We start from the raw sequence: 17,153 nt of genomic DNA, 5'->3' as shown, positions 1-17,153 counted from the left end.
GTAAGACTGGCATCAGTGATCCCATATATCTGTCTTCCTCTTTCTCTCACCTGTCTTCTTAGCCTTGGTCAGGGGACTGACCAAGTCGCACTCTTTTCTGTTGGTTTTGTGTTGGAACGTGTAGAATGCTGTGGAAATTTGTCAAAGGATATACTTTTGCAGACACCTGTCTTTTCCTGCATGAAACTTTCCCTCTGGAACATGCCTTTGGAACAGGAAGGTAGAGTAGATTTGGAGAGATGGCCTCCTAACTTCTTTAGGCTGCTGACACCAATCAAAAGCTGAAAACAGACTGAGGATCTCATCTGCAACCACACAAAGAAAGCCTCTGCTGATTACCATTGCTGGTGTTTAATACATTTAAACTGGCATTTAATACAGTCTCTCAGTTCAGACATTCTCTGAATCAACAGTATAAACTGCTGAAAATGTTTTCGCTCATAGCTTTCACCCTGTTTTACAGTCTCAGTGGCAAGAAACGTTCTAATTCTTGGACCTGCTCTTCAGTCTTTAGAAGCGCCAATATACAGTTCAAGTCCCTGAAAAGGAGCAGAACAACTGGATGTTAGATCTTTAAATTTAATTGAACTTTGAAAGAATAATTGATCAGAAACCATTTTCTCACACTATCTGAGCCCTTTGGGGTAATGGACACTGGTATTGCCGTTTGCTGACACATGGCATTGCATGGTTGCCTCTCACTTCCCTGGTAAATAAGAAAAAGAAGGCTTTTCCATTCCATATGCCATGTGAATGTGGTTATACTGTACTTCCTGCCTAATCCCACACCTTTCTAAGAATTCTTGGAGTCCTGAATCCGATGTGTGTCCTTATCATGCAAAATATAGTAGTTCTTAAGATCCAGTCAAAAAGGAAGGTCGAGCGTGTTGGCTCAGATTCCCAGCAGCAGTTGTGCTCACCTGCACTTGCTTGGGGCCTTCTTGTGGAAAGAGGAGGCACAATTTTTTTTTTAATTAAAAAGTTAGAAATTTAAATCTACTTCAAATTAACAGAAAAGAACTGAAATGAGACCAGTAGAAAGCTGCTCTTCAAATATTTTCTCAGAAATGAGTTATTTTCTAAAAGATAGAGGATTTTTAGCATTCTTCTAAAAGAAATGGATTTTATTCTCATCAGAGATGGGCCTTTGTGTCTTTCCTTCCCCAGTCTGACTCTGCACATCTAGTTTACTTTGCTTTTTCCTTGTTTCACTGCTCTTGGGGTCAGCCCTAGTCTTATGGGTTTCTGTATCCTTAGGAAAAGTTTTCTCTTGGTTCAGACAACTCACCACCTCTGACTTTCCTTAGCAGGCTTTGCATTTCTTTCTTTGGGGAGTGAACTTCCTTTCAGAGAAGAGCCATTGTAGCATTTATTCACATTGTGTTTTCCTGTTATGTTTTCTGCTTCCTCCATTGTGTGTCTGACTCAGTGTGCCTGCATCGTGCTGTACTGTTCTGCATGCTTATTTCGTCTACACATTTCCACTGGAGATTTATTCAAAATAAATGAGCCTCAGCACTGTGAATGCTTTTTCTCTGATGTGGCAGATTTCGTTGTTCTTAGCACTTGAGTGGTCTCCTTTTGTTCCTGTTGTGCTGGATGTGTAAAGTTGTGGGGAAGTAAAGTGATGAAGCATGAGGGGTACTGATTTTAAATGCCTACAGTGTGAAATATCTGGTGACCAGATCCTGGTGTGCTAATAACTTTGAATGAGCGAGTCTTTCCTCTTACCAATAACAGAAACTCTAGGTGTCCCGGAGCATCAAATATTGCCCTTTCAGCTGGCTAACTTCTAGAAGTAGCTCATTTTTCTTTGTTCCTAGAGTGAGTAACTAGTAGAGTTCTACTTCTGGATTAATCCTAGTGACACAGGCATCAGTCTGTTTTTAAATAAGGAAATGTTTCTGTCACTTTCAGTTTATTCTGTTGAATATCCCTATAAGTAAATCGTCATCTTTAGCTATTTTACCTAGGCATTATGACTGTCTCTTTCTTTCACCAATCAGATCACATTTATTGAGCAACTATTAGTGCCAGGCATTGCGCTTATTTTTTAAATTGAAGTTATTTTGTCCTTTGTGTATTCTTACTTTTATGTATCGTGCAAGTATATTTAATCTTATTTTTCTCATTTTGCTAAAGTTATCTCACTTCTTTCCTTCTTCTAGCCTGAAATCATACCGAAGCCATTAACCCCCAAATTCTGTGCTTCTTTTACTCAGAAGTTATGCCAATTTTTTTGCCAATTAAAAACAAACTTAAATGATATAGCGAAAGTATATAACAATAAATCTCCTGATTTAATAGATTCCTTACTTCTCACCCTTCTTGATCATTTATAAAGCCTCTTGGAACTCCTGGCAATAGACCTAAAGTGCTTTTGGTTTTGCTAGTTAAGAGGACCAAAATGTTCTGAATCAAATATATTAGATCACTTCTTTGAATTTAGCCTGAAGCCTTTTCCCATGCATTTTTATTCTGCATCAAAAAAAGGTGAATATCTTTCATACCTCTGGATAATATAAAAATGAGCAAAACAAATACTATATCACTTGATCTTATTCTCAATTGCTTGTTGTCCCAACATAATTATTAATAGTGCTTTTACTCTTAAAAGTGTCCTAATTTGGATAATAAATTATATGACCCCTTTATGTGTAGCACATACTCTTTTGTATTTACATTTCCTCCATTCCTCAGTCTTCAGATTAATTGATGCTCAGGAATAATTTGGATGTTTGCATTTGCTGTTAGATTAAATACCGAGAAAATTTCAACAAAGAGAAGGGCAAGACACCAAAATACAATCCAAAAGACAGCCAGCTCTTCAAAATCATGAAAGATGCTAATGATCTCACAAGTGAGGTATGTGTTTGTTTAACTGTGGTAAAATATATAATGTGAAATTTGCCATTTTAACTATTTTTAAATATGTAATTCGGTGGCATTAATTACATTCACAATGTTGTCCAACTACCACTGTTATTTCCAAAACTCTTTCATCACCCCAAACACAAACTCTATAACTATTAAGCAATAACTCTCCATTTCCCCCTCCCACCAATCCCTGGTAACCTCTGATCTACTTTCTGTCCCTATGAATTTGCCTATTAGAGATTTCATGTAAGTGGAGTCATACAGTATTTGTCCCTTTTTTTGTCTGGCTTACTTCATTTAGCATAATGTTTTCAAGGTTCATCCATGCTGTAGCATGTGTCAGAACTTCATTCTTTCTTATGGTTGAATAATAGTCCATTGTATGTTTACATCACACTGTGTTTATCCCTTTGTCTGTCGATGGACACTTGAATTGTTTCCACTTTCTGGCTATTGTGAATGAGGTATGGTTTTTCACCGCCATCCCCAGCACTTGTTTCAGGATGGGACATCTTATTATGGTTTCCATTAATACCATTTTCCATTTCCTATTTATGTGATTTCCTTTTTTCCTTTACTGTTGTACAGGTTAAGTATAAGGCTGACTTGAAGAAACTTCACAAACCTGTGACTGACATGAAGGAATCTTTGATAATGAATCATGTCTTGAATACAAGCCAACTCGCCAGTTCTGTAAGCTCAATCATTTGCTCCAGAAACAGCTTGTTTCACCCATTTTCAACTAAATTCCTTCTCTGAGGTCACTTGCATCTCCTTCTCTGCTACTGAGGCACTACATTTATTAGAAAGCTCTCCTGTTCTCTGAGTGCATTCTTCCAAATTACAACATTAATCTACCAGTTCTCCACTGACTCTAACACGTCTCAGAATATAAAAATGCTTCTATTTTGGGGCTATTTAAATTTTTTTTCAAGTAATCACTCCCTTTCCCCCTTCTAAAAACATAGACTTACCATTTGGAGTAGTTTCTTTCACGTTTAACTTTGCACCTTAAAACTACTTTGAATAAGCCATATAACCTAAGTGTTTACATCCTTGTATTAACTGACAATACTGAATGTGGATCTTCATCCTTTTAAAACATTTTCTTAAACCCCCTATGTAGTGTTTGCTAATTTTAATTTGGTCTTGGTGCTGTTGCTGTGTAAATATCTAATGTAAAGAGGAAAAATAGGAATGCTGAGCAGCTTTGCCATCAATGTGCCTTTTTTTGCCACCTTCCCCTCAGTACCAGTACAAGAAAAACTATGAGAAGAGTAAAGGCCACTACCACACAATACCCGACAATCTGGAGCAGCTTCATCTAAAAGAGGCCACAGAATTACAGAGTGTAGTAAGTTGACCAAGACTGACTTTTTTCCTGCACATTCTACAATGTAAAAAATTTTGATGTATTCCACTCCTACCCCCCAAGGATGGTAGTTATAGTTGTAGTAACCATTGCTTGAGAAAATATCCAAAGATATTAGGGGCTTTGAATTTAGCAACATGTTGAAACAAATGTTTATGTTATGAATGAGAGCAGTGTGAACATACATTGGAGAAACAGTGCATAGACATGCAATATGTGTTATTCAGGGTACTGACAGGGACTGGTAGCATAAAGATTACATCACAAGGGAGACAGACCCCTTAGAAAAGATTACTAAGGATGATAGGGAGCCTTTGGAGCAGAGGAGTGATATGCTCAGGTCACCACTGAAGTGGTCTCTGGGTGTGGAAGAAACTGCAAAATTTGTAAAATAATTAAGATTCTCAGAGGAAAGAACTTAGAGAAGGAGCTTGCTGTCACATTACCTTCTATATCACAAATTCAACACTATTTAGGTCCCCCATTGGGCATTAACCAAGAGGTCTAAATTACTAGAAATGCTTTCCTGTCATCTGTAAAGCAGCCCATGATCCCGGGCCTCTATTTTATTTTATTTATTTATTTATTTATTTTTGAAAATGTGTTTATTTTATTTAAAAATACCTACATCATCCCTTTCATTTATTTCTTTTTACTTTTTATTTATTTATTTATTTAACATCTTTATTGGAGTATAATTGCTTTACAGTGGTGTTAGTTTCTGCTTTATAACAGAGTGAGTCAGCTATACATGTACATATGTCCCCATATCTCTTCCCTCTTGCGTCTCCCTCCCTCCCACCCTCCCTATCCCACCCCTCTAGGCGGTCACAAAGCACCGAGCTGATCTCCCTCTGCTATGTGGCTGCTTCCCACTAGCTATCTATTTTACGTTTGGTAGTGTATATATGTCCATGCCGCTCTCACACTTTGTCACAGCTTACCCTTCCCCCTCCCTGTATCCTCAAGTCCATTCTCTAGTAGGTCTGCGTCTTTATTCCCGTCCTGCCCCTAGGTTCTTCTGACCATTTTTTTTCTTTTCTTTTTTTTTTAGATTCCATATATATGTGTTAGCATATGGTGTTTGTTTTTCTCTTTCTGACTTACTTCACTCTGTATGACAGACTCTAGGTCCATCCACCTCATTACAAATAACTCAATTTATTTTCTTTCTATGACTGAGTAATATTCCACTGTATATACGTGCCACATCTTCTTTATCCATTCATCTGTTGACCAGGCCTCTATTTTAATGTGTTGTCACAAGAAAGAGAGCTGAGATTGGGCTTTGCTATCAAGATGCTGCGTGACACAGACTTCTGTCTCTATCTCTTTCAATGTCTCCTGTGTAAATTAGGAATATCTATAGGCTCCCCCCATTCCTGGTCACATGTGATGAGGATAAGGAGATTGTATTTGTAAAATAGCCTTGGGGGTCTTTTTGAGAATGATAGGTTTGTTAGTAAGTCAGTCAAAAACTAGTCAACTGGATTTCATTTTTTTTTTTTTTTGGTACGCGGGCCTCTCACTGACGTGGCCTCTCCCGTTGCGGAGCACAGGCTCCGAACGCGCAAGCTCAGCAGCCATGGCTCACGGGTCCAGCCGCTCCGCGGCATGTGGGATCTCCCCGGACCGGGGCACGAACCCGTATCCCCTGCATTGGCAGGCGGACTCTCAACCACTGTGCCACCAGGGAAGCCCTGGATTTCATTTTTATACCAATCTATATTGGCAGCACTGAATATGTGACCAGTTATGACCTCAATTGAGTTTTTGATATATAATTAAAGCTGTATGCATTATCTATTAAATCAAGACCCCAGGTCCCTCATAAAAGTTCTTATGAAAGAAAAACTGGAGATTTTTATCAGAAATATTGGCTGAGGCTCTGGCTAAAATGTTCACATCTACACACATCAAATCTTGGCCAACCTTATCTATGGGCGGTTTCCCCAGGCACTTTCTTGCCTCACAGCTTCTCTTAGCTGATTCTTCTGCAGTGATTCCTTTGTCTCCTTGAATTGAACACAAATCCTGACCATGCCTTGCAGACAGTAATGATGTTCTCCCACCAGGCCAAAACAAAAAGCTACTGGATCTGAATCACAAACAGGAAACTGTTTTGAGTGGCAATGAGATACCACCCACTGGACATAATGTATCAATTAAAAATGCTATTGCTAAACTGGTGTCTGTCTACAGATTGGCCAGAGAAGACATATCTCATAAAGCTTTTCATAACTAGGTGAAATACAAAGAAAAGTATGAAAAGGAAAGAGGAAAGCCCATGCTGGACTTTGAAACACCAACATACATCACTGCCAAAGAGTCTCAGCAGATGCAGAGTGGGGTAAGTCCTGCACAAACCCACCACACAGCAAATATACCATCAAGCTGATGAAAACAAGCTCTACCCACAGAAGTATCCAGCCTGTTGTTATCCCGAAGTTGTGGATGACGGGACTCTTTAAAATGTGATGACTAAAATCTTTTCCATCTCACGAATCCTGTGGCTCCATTATAAAAAGAAATGATCTGAATAGTAAACATTTACCATATATGTTTTATTTCAACTATCCTTTTCATAGAATTAGAACATAGAAAACTGTTCCTAACACTGAAACAATTTATTTTGAACATAACATAAATTTTTCTTTGAATGAAAAGTTCTCTCTGTGCAGACCTACTGTTGGCTTTGAATTGCTCTTCTCTTAATAGGAAGCCTCCAGTCCCCAAAAGGAAGACTTTTTTCTTTTAATCAGGATTTTTATCAAAATATCAAGTCAACATGACATATTTCCTATTTTAGAAATGTAAGCAGAGGCATCTAAAATAGTTCTTTTAATTTTTAAGCAATAGTAGAGAAGAATGGATCTTATTTTGAATCTTAGAAAGTCTGTGTTCATTGGGAAACAGGCTTATTTTGGATTTCTTTTTGCCTCCCCTCCATGGGCATATCTCCAACCATAAAGATAAATGGTTTTTAATAAAAGTAACATTTTGGGGAGCTTCCTGGTGTGTAGAATGCCAAATAATGAAAAATTTTGAAGGGTTTCAAACAATTGCTGACTCTGGGTAAAGCATCTATGAGAGTTCCTTGTACTATTCTTGATACTCTTCTATAAATGTAAAATTCTGTCAGAATTAAAAATGACAAAAATCAAGTTCCAACATCTCTTCCAAGGCTCCCAGTAAGACAGCCTCATCCAGGGATTGGAGAGGAGATGGGGGAGGTCGTGGCCCTCCCTCTCAACAGTGAGCAAAGCCTGAGAACTTGTCTGTGCTACATTATTCACCTTATCTGTTCAGTGACTTAATAGTCATGATTATGAAAAAGGCCAAATTTGCATTTGGTGCCCTCAGGTTCCCCTTCCTCTGGGGTGTTTTTGGGTTTTTTTCCCCCTTGAGTCACTTCTAATTGAGAAGTAAAATCTTTTGTTGCCTTCAGAAAAATGTCATCAGGAGAGATGACAGTGGATTGAGAGTCTTGGTGGCATATCCATCCTTCCACTTTCAAAGGGCCAGCCCCCATCACAGCGGCAGACAGACGAATGAGAGGCCACCAAAGTTTCTCAGCCTCTGAGTTTCCTTGGGCCATTTGCTCTACACAGAGTATTTCCAGAACAATCAGGCATATTTCAAATGTGTGACCATTAGCAGAACTAAGATCAAGTTAAGAGGCCATACACAGAAGGAAAATGGAATTATTTTCTTCCTAGGATTGAGAAAGAAATTGTAATAAACATTCTTAACTTGTCTTTCCTTCCTACTCACTTTAGAAAGAATATAAGAAAGATTATGAAGAGTCCATTAAAGGCAGAAACCTGATTGGCCTGGAGGTCACGCCAGCTTTATTACATGTCAAATATGCAACCAAAATAGCCAGCGAGGTAGTGCCTACTTGGTCTTTTCTTTCCCTCCTGATCCAAATAATTGCACTAATGACACTCATCAACGTGTTCCTTCTACCATTTTCACTACCACCTAACTTTTCAGGTTTCAAGTTGGGTTCACATGTGTTTGGTACTACCCCCTCATCTGCTACCCATGTTAATTCTTCTAATTTTTTAATTGAATACCTAATAAAATGTGCTTACCTCAGCCTTCTATTAATTTCTAGTTTCTTATTTGACATAGAATATTAACTGATGAAGCTTATACCCTGCCTTTATTCATATCTTTATTTACTAAACTGTAACTCTTTAAAATTAGAAGGATTTTTAATTTTGTTTTGGCTCTTCACCAAAGAGGAATAATCCAGGCTTTCTTGTCAGCATTGTTGCTTGTATTTTGTGCCATAGAAAGAGTACAGGAAAGATCTAGAGGAAGGCATCCGTGGGAAGGGTCTCAGTGAAATGGAAGATACGCCCGACATGCTAAGAGCAAAGAACGCCACTCAGATCCTCAATGAGGTGGGCACACAGCCAACTGCATGCACAGAATCAACCCAGCATCTCCTCCTCCTTAGCCAAGTTGCATAAAAAACCAGAAAGCAATAAAAAGAGAGTTTTTGTATTTCAGATTCCATATTCAACATGATTATTAACCATTAAATAAAATATCTCGATTTTGGATGTGTTGATATTATAACAGTCTGTTTCTGTAGTGGCTATTGTAACCTGTTATTTATCTAATATTATTTGATTTAACCTTGATACATTTGTTGTGCCCATTTAAATAAAGGCAGCACACTGGAGTGGTGGGCACCTAAGTATAATCCTTTACATACCAAACCAGATTTAAAATGTGCTTTTATACTTTAATTTTCTAAGTAGAGAATGCTAAAAAGCGTTCCAAAGGACGCCTGGCATGAGTAGAATAGTTTCCTAAAGTGGTCTGCTGTTGTCACCACTCCATCCTGCCGCAGGGAAAGGTGAAGGCGACATCAGCAACTGAGGTGGCATGTTATGTGGATCTGTATTCACTCTGCACATTTATTACCTAGTCATGAGTTAAGTAACTTTTTTTTTTTTTTAAATGCTACTATAGAAAGAATATAAGAGAGACCTGGAGCTGGAAGTCAAAGGAAGAGGCCTGAATGCCATGGCCAATGAAACTCCCGACTTCCTCAGAGCCAGGAATGCTACAGATATTGCCAGTCAGGTCAGTGTTACTGTTCCATGTCAGTCTTTCAACAAAAAAAGTAGCTGTGATTACAAGGACACAGTGTTGTCCTTCTGTTGTCTTGTTGATCAATTACAGTTAAACACATATAGTGGCATCCCTAAATATCCACATGGTGGAATGCATTCTGATGAAAGGATCAGGGGCCCTTTGCCAGGGCTGCTTCATCTGTCCTTCTCCTAGCTCTTCTGTAAACAATTGATGCCTTACTATCTGTTGTTTCTCTCTCTCCTTCTGCTTTCCCATACCCTACCCAACACCACCCTGCCCCCGCCCCCAACTAGATAGGAAGCCTTTCAACAGCTAGGACTCAACCTTTCTTTCTGAATCTCACTCTTTAGCATAAAGCTATAGACACAATAGGGAAAAAATGTTGGCTAGCAAATAAATGAATCCTTTTGGATAAGAAGTATTAATCACTTCTTAGTCAAACTAAGCCAACAAATGTGCACATTGTAAACATTTACCCAACTGTTGGATGTCCTTTTGCAGGTTAAGTATAAGCAATCAGCAGAAATGGAAAAAGCCAATTTTACTTCTGTGGTTGATACTCCGGAGATCATTCATGCCCAACAAGTCAAGAACCTTTCAAGCCAGGTAAGGACATTCATCAGAACATCACTTATTGACCCCAATCATGAAGAACAAGTCTTTCCATTAATACCAAAGAAGATCCTTTCAAATCACAATTTTTCCCAGTGAAAAAGAAGGGGTTCGTCTATGATGCAAGTTTGAGTTAGAGTTGAGGTTTCCGTATCAGAATTAAAATAAAGGAGGGAATTTTAAGGTACTGAAGAACTCTTACATGGTACCACCCATAATTTTTTTAAATTTATTTTTCCAGTTTTATTGAGGTAAAATTGACATATATGACTATATAAGTTTAAAGTGTACAGTGTAATGGTTTGGCTTATATTTACTGTGAAATGATTGCTTCCATAAGTTTAGATAGCATCCATCATCTCATAGAGATACCGTAAAGAGAGAAGGCAAAACAAAAAGACAAAAATTTTGCCCTGTGATGTGAACTCTCAGGATTTACTCTCTTAACACCTTTCACATGTAACATAGAGCTGTGTTAGAGCTGCATTCACTGTAGTCGTCGTCATGCTGTACATGACATCCCTAGTACTTATTTATCTTATAAATGGAAGTTTGTCACTTTTGACCACCTTTCTCCAGTTCCACCTCACCCTCATGAGTCTCCCACCTCTGGTAACCACAAATCTGATCACCTTTTCTAGGCATTTGTTTTGATTTTAGATTCCACAAATAGGTGAGATCATAACAGTGTTTGTCTTTCTCTGTCTGACTTATCTCACTTAATGTAATGCCCTCAAGGTCCACCCATGTTGTTGCAAATGGCAGGATTTTCTCAGTTTTTATTCCATTGTACATATATACCACAACTTTTTTTTTTTTTTTGCGGTACGCGGGCCTCTCACTGCTGTGGCCTCTCCCGCTGTGGAGCACAGGCTCTGGACGCGCAGGCTCAGCGGTCATGGCTCACGGGCCCAGCCGCTCCGCGGCATGTGGGATCTTCCCGGACCGGGGCACGAACCCGTGTCCCCTGCATCGGCAGGCGGACTCTCAACCACTGTGCCACCAGGGAATCCCCTACCACAACTTTTTTATCCATCATCTGTTGATAGACGCTTAGGTTGTTTCCATGTCTTGGCTATTGTAAATAATGCTGCTATGAACATGAAAGTGAGGGTATTTCAAGTTAATGTTTTCGAATCCTTTGGATATATTCCTAGAAGTGGAATTTCTGGATCGTATGGTAGTTCTGTTTTTAATTTTTTGTGGATCCTCTATACTGTTTTCCATAGTGTCAAAACCAGTTTACAATCCCACCAACAGTGCACTATTCTCCACATCCTCACCAGCATTTGTTATCTCTTGTATTTTCGATGATGGCCATTCTAACAGGCATGAGTTACCACCCGTAATTAAAGAATCAGTCTCATAATGTGGATGTAAAATTTGTGTGCAAATCTGGAAGAAACAAAGTAGACCGCCCACATTTGGATTATCAATTTTTTTTAATAAGATTGAGATTATGTCATCAACGCTAACCACACAATCTAACCCTGATTCCTCTTATGATGGGTAACTCTCCATCTTCCTACAAATAGAGAGATAAAGAAAAGTAAGATGTCCTTCATACACCAGGATATACCCTCATTTGTTTTAATCTTCACTGCTGATCAGGAATCTGCAATTTACTTGAGTAGCCCCAAATTAGAATTTTTGCCTGTCTCCTAATCAGTGAGTTCTAAAGCAGTAGTTGCCTGGCCTGACTATACTTAGTAAACACCTGGGAATGTAGATTTCCTGGTCCCACCCTGGGAGCTCTGGCCAGGAGCCTGGACCACACCTGCTCACAGCTCAGCGAAAATATCCTTGTCACCAACCAAGGACTGGCATTCAGGAGGCCTTGCTGATGGCTCTTAACCCTCCTGCTTTTCTCCACCTGCCTGTTGAATAGCCTGGCTCCATCCAGTTCACTGTAGACATCCCCAAGTCCCTGCCAGGAACCTCAGGGGCTGTCAACCTCCCTCGTGTGGACCAGTCCACAGGGGCCTCCCTCTGCCAGCTTTGCCATGACAATGGGTCCTATTAAATGCCTGGGCTCAGTTCTCCTGGAAAGAAAGGGCGTGGCACTCACTGACCCAGAGGGCTCTGTTTTATAACTCCCTAACATCCTTAAATAGTCAAAAAAATATAAAGGACTTCCCCTCTGCTGAGTAGGAAGGGCTATTTTAGGTCCCATTGGCCCATATCCCTGTGTTATTCCCTATCCTTATTTCTTGGAATCTATTTCCAGAAAAAGTACAAGGAAGATGCAGAGAAGTGCATGTCATATTATGAGACCGTTTTGGACACCCCAGAGATGCAGAGGATCCGGGAGAACCAAAAGAACTTCAGCCTTGTGAGTTTTTATTGAATCTAAGACACAGCTCACTGGTACCTGGGATGAGACGGGGCAAGAAGGATGCCTCTGGGCACACATGCTTGCGTATCTACCTGCAGCAGCCCTCCACACCTCCCACCCCCCCGCCCCGCCCGGGAGCTGTGTGCTCCTGTCTTCTCTGAACTCACCTTATATCTCAATCCCAACTCATAGCATGAAAGACCCATCTCTTAACTTTGTTGGTGGTTTCCTGTCACCGAATATGAACTATCACCATCTTCCATTGGCGGTGACATCTTTTTCAAAATTAACTCTAGGCAAGATATATATATTTAAAAACTAGTTTTAGGGCTTAAAAATTTAGTTTCTTCACAAAATTCTTATTAAAGAAATTCCCGTTGGCTATGTGACTATGATTATTGTAGCATAGAAATTTTTTTTAAATATAAGATTTTAACTTCCTTTACACAATATAGGACAATACAATATATAAAACAATGTTGAAATCTTACCAAGATGTTTGCTCTTTTTTCATAGCTTCAATACCAGTGTGACCTTAAAAACAGTAAAGGAAAAATTACAGTTGTTCAAGACACGCCAGAAATACTGCGTGTTAAAGAAAATCAAAAGAATTTCAGCTCGGTATATTTACTATTTATTTTCCATTTAATGCTAACCTAATAATATCAGGCTCCTCTTTGAAAATATACTAGCCGTACGTTGATTCAGACAATTAACATCTAACCTCCTCAGTTAATGCTAGCAGTTATTTGTTAAAATTCCCCATACTTTGCTCTAAAATCATCACCCCAGAGACCATTTGAAATAACAACTTAAATCTGCTAACAAAGGAGCTTTTTTCTTTTTAACTTTTTAAATCCCAGAGCAGTAACGTGTTTTCTTGCTCCAGAAGATGGATTTCTTTCTGACACTGTGATTTATTATCCTTTCCCAAAATAACTGACTTTGTATTTCTTTAATGGATTTTGTTTCACATGGGAGGGTTTTTTAATCAACATTTTCTGGTTTTTCTCATCATGTATTAATACAGTATGATAATCTTAAAAGAAATTTCTAGATCTGGAAATTCAGATGTGTGTTGTATACATGGTTTGAGTTATTGATGCTGATGCAGAAGACAGTCCAGATACTCCAGCACTTGCCTAAGAACATTCTCTAGTGTCTTCTGTTTTCACAGAAGCCAAGTTTCCTAGTCTTTCTCCAGGAATTGCTGGGTTTTCCTTTCTTCTGTGTAACACTGTCCTAATTCTGAATGCCCAGGTTTTATATAAAGAAGATGTCTCACCAGGAACGGCGATTGGAAAGACACCTGAGATGATGAGAGTGAAGCAAACCCAGGACCATATTAGCTCGGTAAAGACAGCCACTGGGGACTCACTTTCAAAATTTTCTGCTCGCCTTTGAAGATTTACACTGATGTCTGAGCTGCACTCATGACTTTTGTCACCAGAGGCAGCTTAAGTTGCTAAAATAAGGGTCATCTCATAATGCAGTGCCGAGGCAGTTTTCATGAGGGCTGGTTAGATGTAAAAAATGGAGAGGCCTGTGTCAAAGCAAACCAGAGCTGGACAGTAGTTTAAGCAGTTAAAACAACAACAAAAAAGATTTTTATTCAGGACAATTGCGATATAGGGGCAAAGAGATCTTGGTATAGAGCTGAGCTCAATTCTAAGTACAACAAGGGAAAGGAGGGATTTATGGGGGCGGGGATGGTTGGACAGGGATGGGGGGATGGGGAAGTCAGGGTGTGGAGAAAGGATCAGTGGATGGAAAATTACTCAGAAGAAACATCGGGGGTAAATGGGAGATTCTGCCTAAACCGACCTACCAGGATTTTTGCTGGAGGCAGGTCAAGGTGATCAGGCTTCTCCTGGGGGATTGGGGGTGGAGGGCGTTAAGGAATTTGATCAGATATCAAGGATGATGAGACATCCAGGGTGGGGGATTTTGGCTAAACTGACTTAGCAGGTTTCTGGCTAAAATTGGGAGGTGCAGAGATGGTCTAGGAAGTCCGAAGCTCAAGGCCTAGTTGGGAAGAAGGTTCAGAGGAGCCTGAGTCAAGTTTGGTCAAGAAGAGACTCATTGTCACCTGTAAGAAAGTAGCAGTTGGGAGAGTCAGAGACTGGCTCTTCCTGGTGTGTATATGTGAGTGTGTCCATCCTGGGCCAATGAACTGTGGCTGTAAGACATGGAGACCCCAGGGAAGAGAAGGGGCTTCAGTCTAAGTGTGGACCCCACCCCAAAGAGACCAGAGAGAGCCCAAATGTCCGTGTCCTTGGCACGGACCCAGTATCAGCATGTGGCCCCCTTCCCCCTAAGCATAGGTTTTGTGCTGTTTAAACTGCGACTTTGCACGTCGCGGGGCTACTAATCAAACGCATGCACACATTCCCACTTTTACACCTGCAGGTGAAGTATAAGGAGGCGGTTGGACAAGGAACCCCCATCCCAGACCTGCCTGAAGTGAAGCGCGTCAAGGAGACACAGAAGCACATCAGCTCGGTAATGCGCCCCCGGCCTCTCCCCCACACTCAGCCCTCCCCCCGCCGGCTGGCTTGTCTCACCCCGTGTCCCTTCTGCTGGGCTTCCCAAGCCCGAGGATGGCGCGAATCCTCCCTGCCCTGTGAGGGGCAGTGCGGTTTGCAAAAGCAGAAGAGGAAACTGTCTTTACGTAATCAAGGAGCACAAGGCACTAGGCTTCGTGATTGCTCATCATACCTGCAGTTTCTAAAGTAAAATGTGCCGACTGTAGTAATAAGTTTATTGGGATGATCTCAAGGTAGCTAACCAAAAGCATATACATATAAACATAAAATAGAAAAGAAATATGTATACATGCATGGATGTATATACATACCTCAGGGCATTCTCCACGGTCCGCAAGACCCTAGGCAGCCTAGCGACGTCTCCGCGGCCACCTCCCCTCCCTTGCCCTGTATCCTCTGCTCTCTCCTTGTAAATACAGCGCGTGTTCAAGGCGCTGGCTGTCACCTACCCACAAGGGTATATTATACCTTAACCCTGTTCTCTAACAGGAATCGCAGGCACCTGTGCGCAGTGTGTGTTTTGGGGGAGGTGGGATTCTCCCACACCTGAAATATCAGGTTTAGTACACATTTCTCCCGACCTTCTGTCCAGCTAGCCCCGTCTCCGCCCACCCCCCCGTCCCCCCTCCCCCAGCGCGCACGCGCGCCGCCCTTCCATCCGTAAGCAGTTTCTAAGCAATTGCTGGCTACTAGCAAAAGATTGTGTGAAGTTTGGGAAATAGTTGATGGCCCATAAAAGGTGAGGATCTTGGTTTCAGAGATCCGCCTGGCCCCTGGAGGCCTGAACTCTCATTTAATTTCCATTAGAAGACAGTTGCTATTTCTCTTGCAAGTCGTTTGTATTATTTAGACCTCATTCCCTTCGCATTCCCTGCCTATACTCTGGCTCCCAGTGGTACAGACTGCATTTAGAATTACATGTCCACTAATCCAGGAAAACCAGCCCGCATCTCCTTTGCTGCTTCTGATTGCAACTTCTTGCCTTTCTCTGATTTTGTTTTGTTCTGTGGTCCACGATCTGTTCCGTTGCCTTGCCTAGTAAAGAAATACAACTTTGTACCAAGATGGTAGATATTTAAAGATCCTGAAAAGTTTCCTAGCAAAGAAAAGATATCAACACTAGTTTGTCAGTGATTTTAGGAATTAATCTGTGACACAAACCCCTAGGATTTCTGTGTTGCTCCCCAGCCTGTGCTCTAGTGCAACATAGAATCCATCCATTTAAAAAGAATTCATTCCTTCCTTTAGGCTGAAAATTCTTAACATTGGGAGGGAGGGAGGAATGGAAGAAGCTAAGAGGCTCTGGAAGTTCCTTACTTGTTTCATTAACATTTACAGTCCTTTGACACTACCCAGAACAAATAGGGACTCTTCCCTGTTCAAAAACACTAATTGGCAAGACCCAGCAGTCATCAGTAAAAATTTCAGAGAAAAATGCTCTTCCTGGAAAAATAAACTGTTTAAGTCTCCTTGCATTAAGGGTACGTGCAGTCTAAAGACCAGCTAGGAATTTTCAGAAGAAAATACAAAACAAACAGAAAATTCTCAACAACTGTGAAGGAACAGAGGATCACATGATTAGAAAAATCTAAGCCAAGCCATCTATTGAAGTACACATCTATTGTGGACCCATTATATTCAAGGGACTAATACTAGATGTTATGAAAATGTTAGACTTTTTTCATTGTTAAATTCATTAGCACTATTTAATGCATTTTAGGAATGTACTAAATGTTGACTACAGAAAATGCATAATTTAGTACAGTCTTCAAGGTAGTAAAATTACTACTTTTGAAGAGAGAACATAGATATTTGTGGCATTTCCTTCCTTATTCCCTGAGTGTCATGTTTGAAGGCTAGATTGCTTTTATGAGTTTCCACCAAATAGCCCACATATAGCTGTAATCCAAAGGATTCGTGGTCATTTTACTTTTTTAGATGTTCTAATTATCTTCTACAGGTTTTGTACAAAGAAAACTTGGGAACAGGCATTCCAACCCCTGTCACTCCAGAGATTGAGAGAGTCAAACGCAATCAAGAGAACTTTAGCTCGGTATTTACAAATATATCAAATAAGATACTTGATTTCCCATTAAAAAAATTACCGGAATAACCCATCATCCTTTTTTAAAAAGCAACATCTTAACACCAATTTTGTGTGTGTCCGTGTGTGTATGTGTGTTCCACCTGACCATCTGGACTTACACAAAATGACTCAATTTTCTGATGGTATTTTAACACTTTTGGCGACTGACAAGTGTGAGCACTTAGATCTGAAATACTGTAAATAGAATTA

General features: G+C 40.2%; 1 protein-coding gene across 1 annotated transcript in view; it reads left to right on the top strand.

Annotated features, from left to right (window-relative positions):
• NEB (nebulin) overlaps positions 1 to 17,153 on the top strand; it is a gene marked incomplete at its 5' end in the record, with an annotated part of 219,214 nt that overhangs the window by 188,469 nt on the left and 13,592 nt on the right. The window contains 13 exons of the mRNA XM_079925461.1: positions 2,755 to 2,865; positions 3,466 to 3,570; positions 4,127 to 4,231; positions 6,495 to 6,599; positions 8,029 to 8,139; positions 8,551 to 8,661; positions 9,239 to 9,352; positions 9,866 to 9,970; positions 12,204 to 12,308; positions 12,828 to 12,932; positions 13,572 to 13,664; positions 14,721 to 14,813; positions 16,818 to 16,910. Coding sequence (XP_079781587.1) covers positions 2,755 to 2,865; positions 3,466 to 3,570; positions 4,127 to 4,231; positions 6,495 to 6,599; positions 8,029 to 8,139; positions 8,551 to 8,661; positions 9,239 to 9,352; positions 9,866 to 9,970; positions 12,204 to 12,308; positions 12,828 to 12,932; positions 13,572 to 13,664; positions 14,721 to 14,813; positions 16,818 to 16,910 — 1,356 coding nt within the window. The remainder of the gene's footprint in view (positions 1 to 2,754; positions 2,866 to 3,465; positions 3,571 to 4,126; positions 4,232 to 6,494; positions 6,600 to 8,028; positions 8,140 to 8,550; positions 8,662 to 9,238; positions 9,353 to 9,865; positions 9,971 to 12,203; positions 12,309 to 12,827; positions 12,933 to 13,571; positions 13,665 to 14,720; positions 14,814 to 16,817; positions 16,911 to 17,153) is intronic.

This window comes from Stenella coeruleoalba (genome assembly GCF_951394435.1).
Source record: "Stenella coeruleoalba genome assembly, chromosome: 6".
In the NCBI taxonomy this organism is placed as follows: domain Eukaryota; kingdom Metazoa; phylum Chordata; class Mammalia; order Artiodactyla; family Delphinidae; genus Stenella; species Stenella coeruleoalba.
This window is presented reverse-complemented; position numbering and strand designations above follow the sequence as displayed.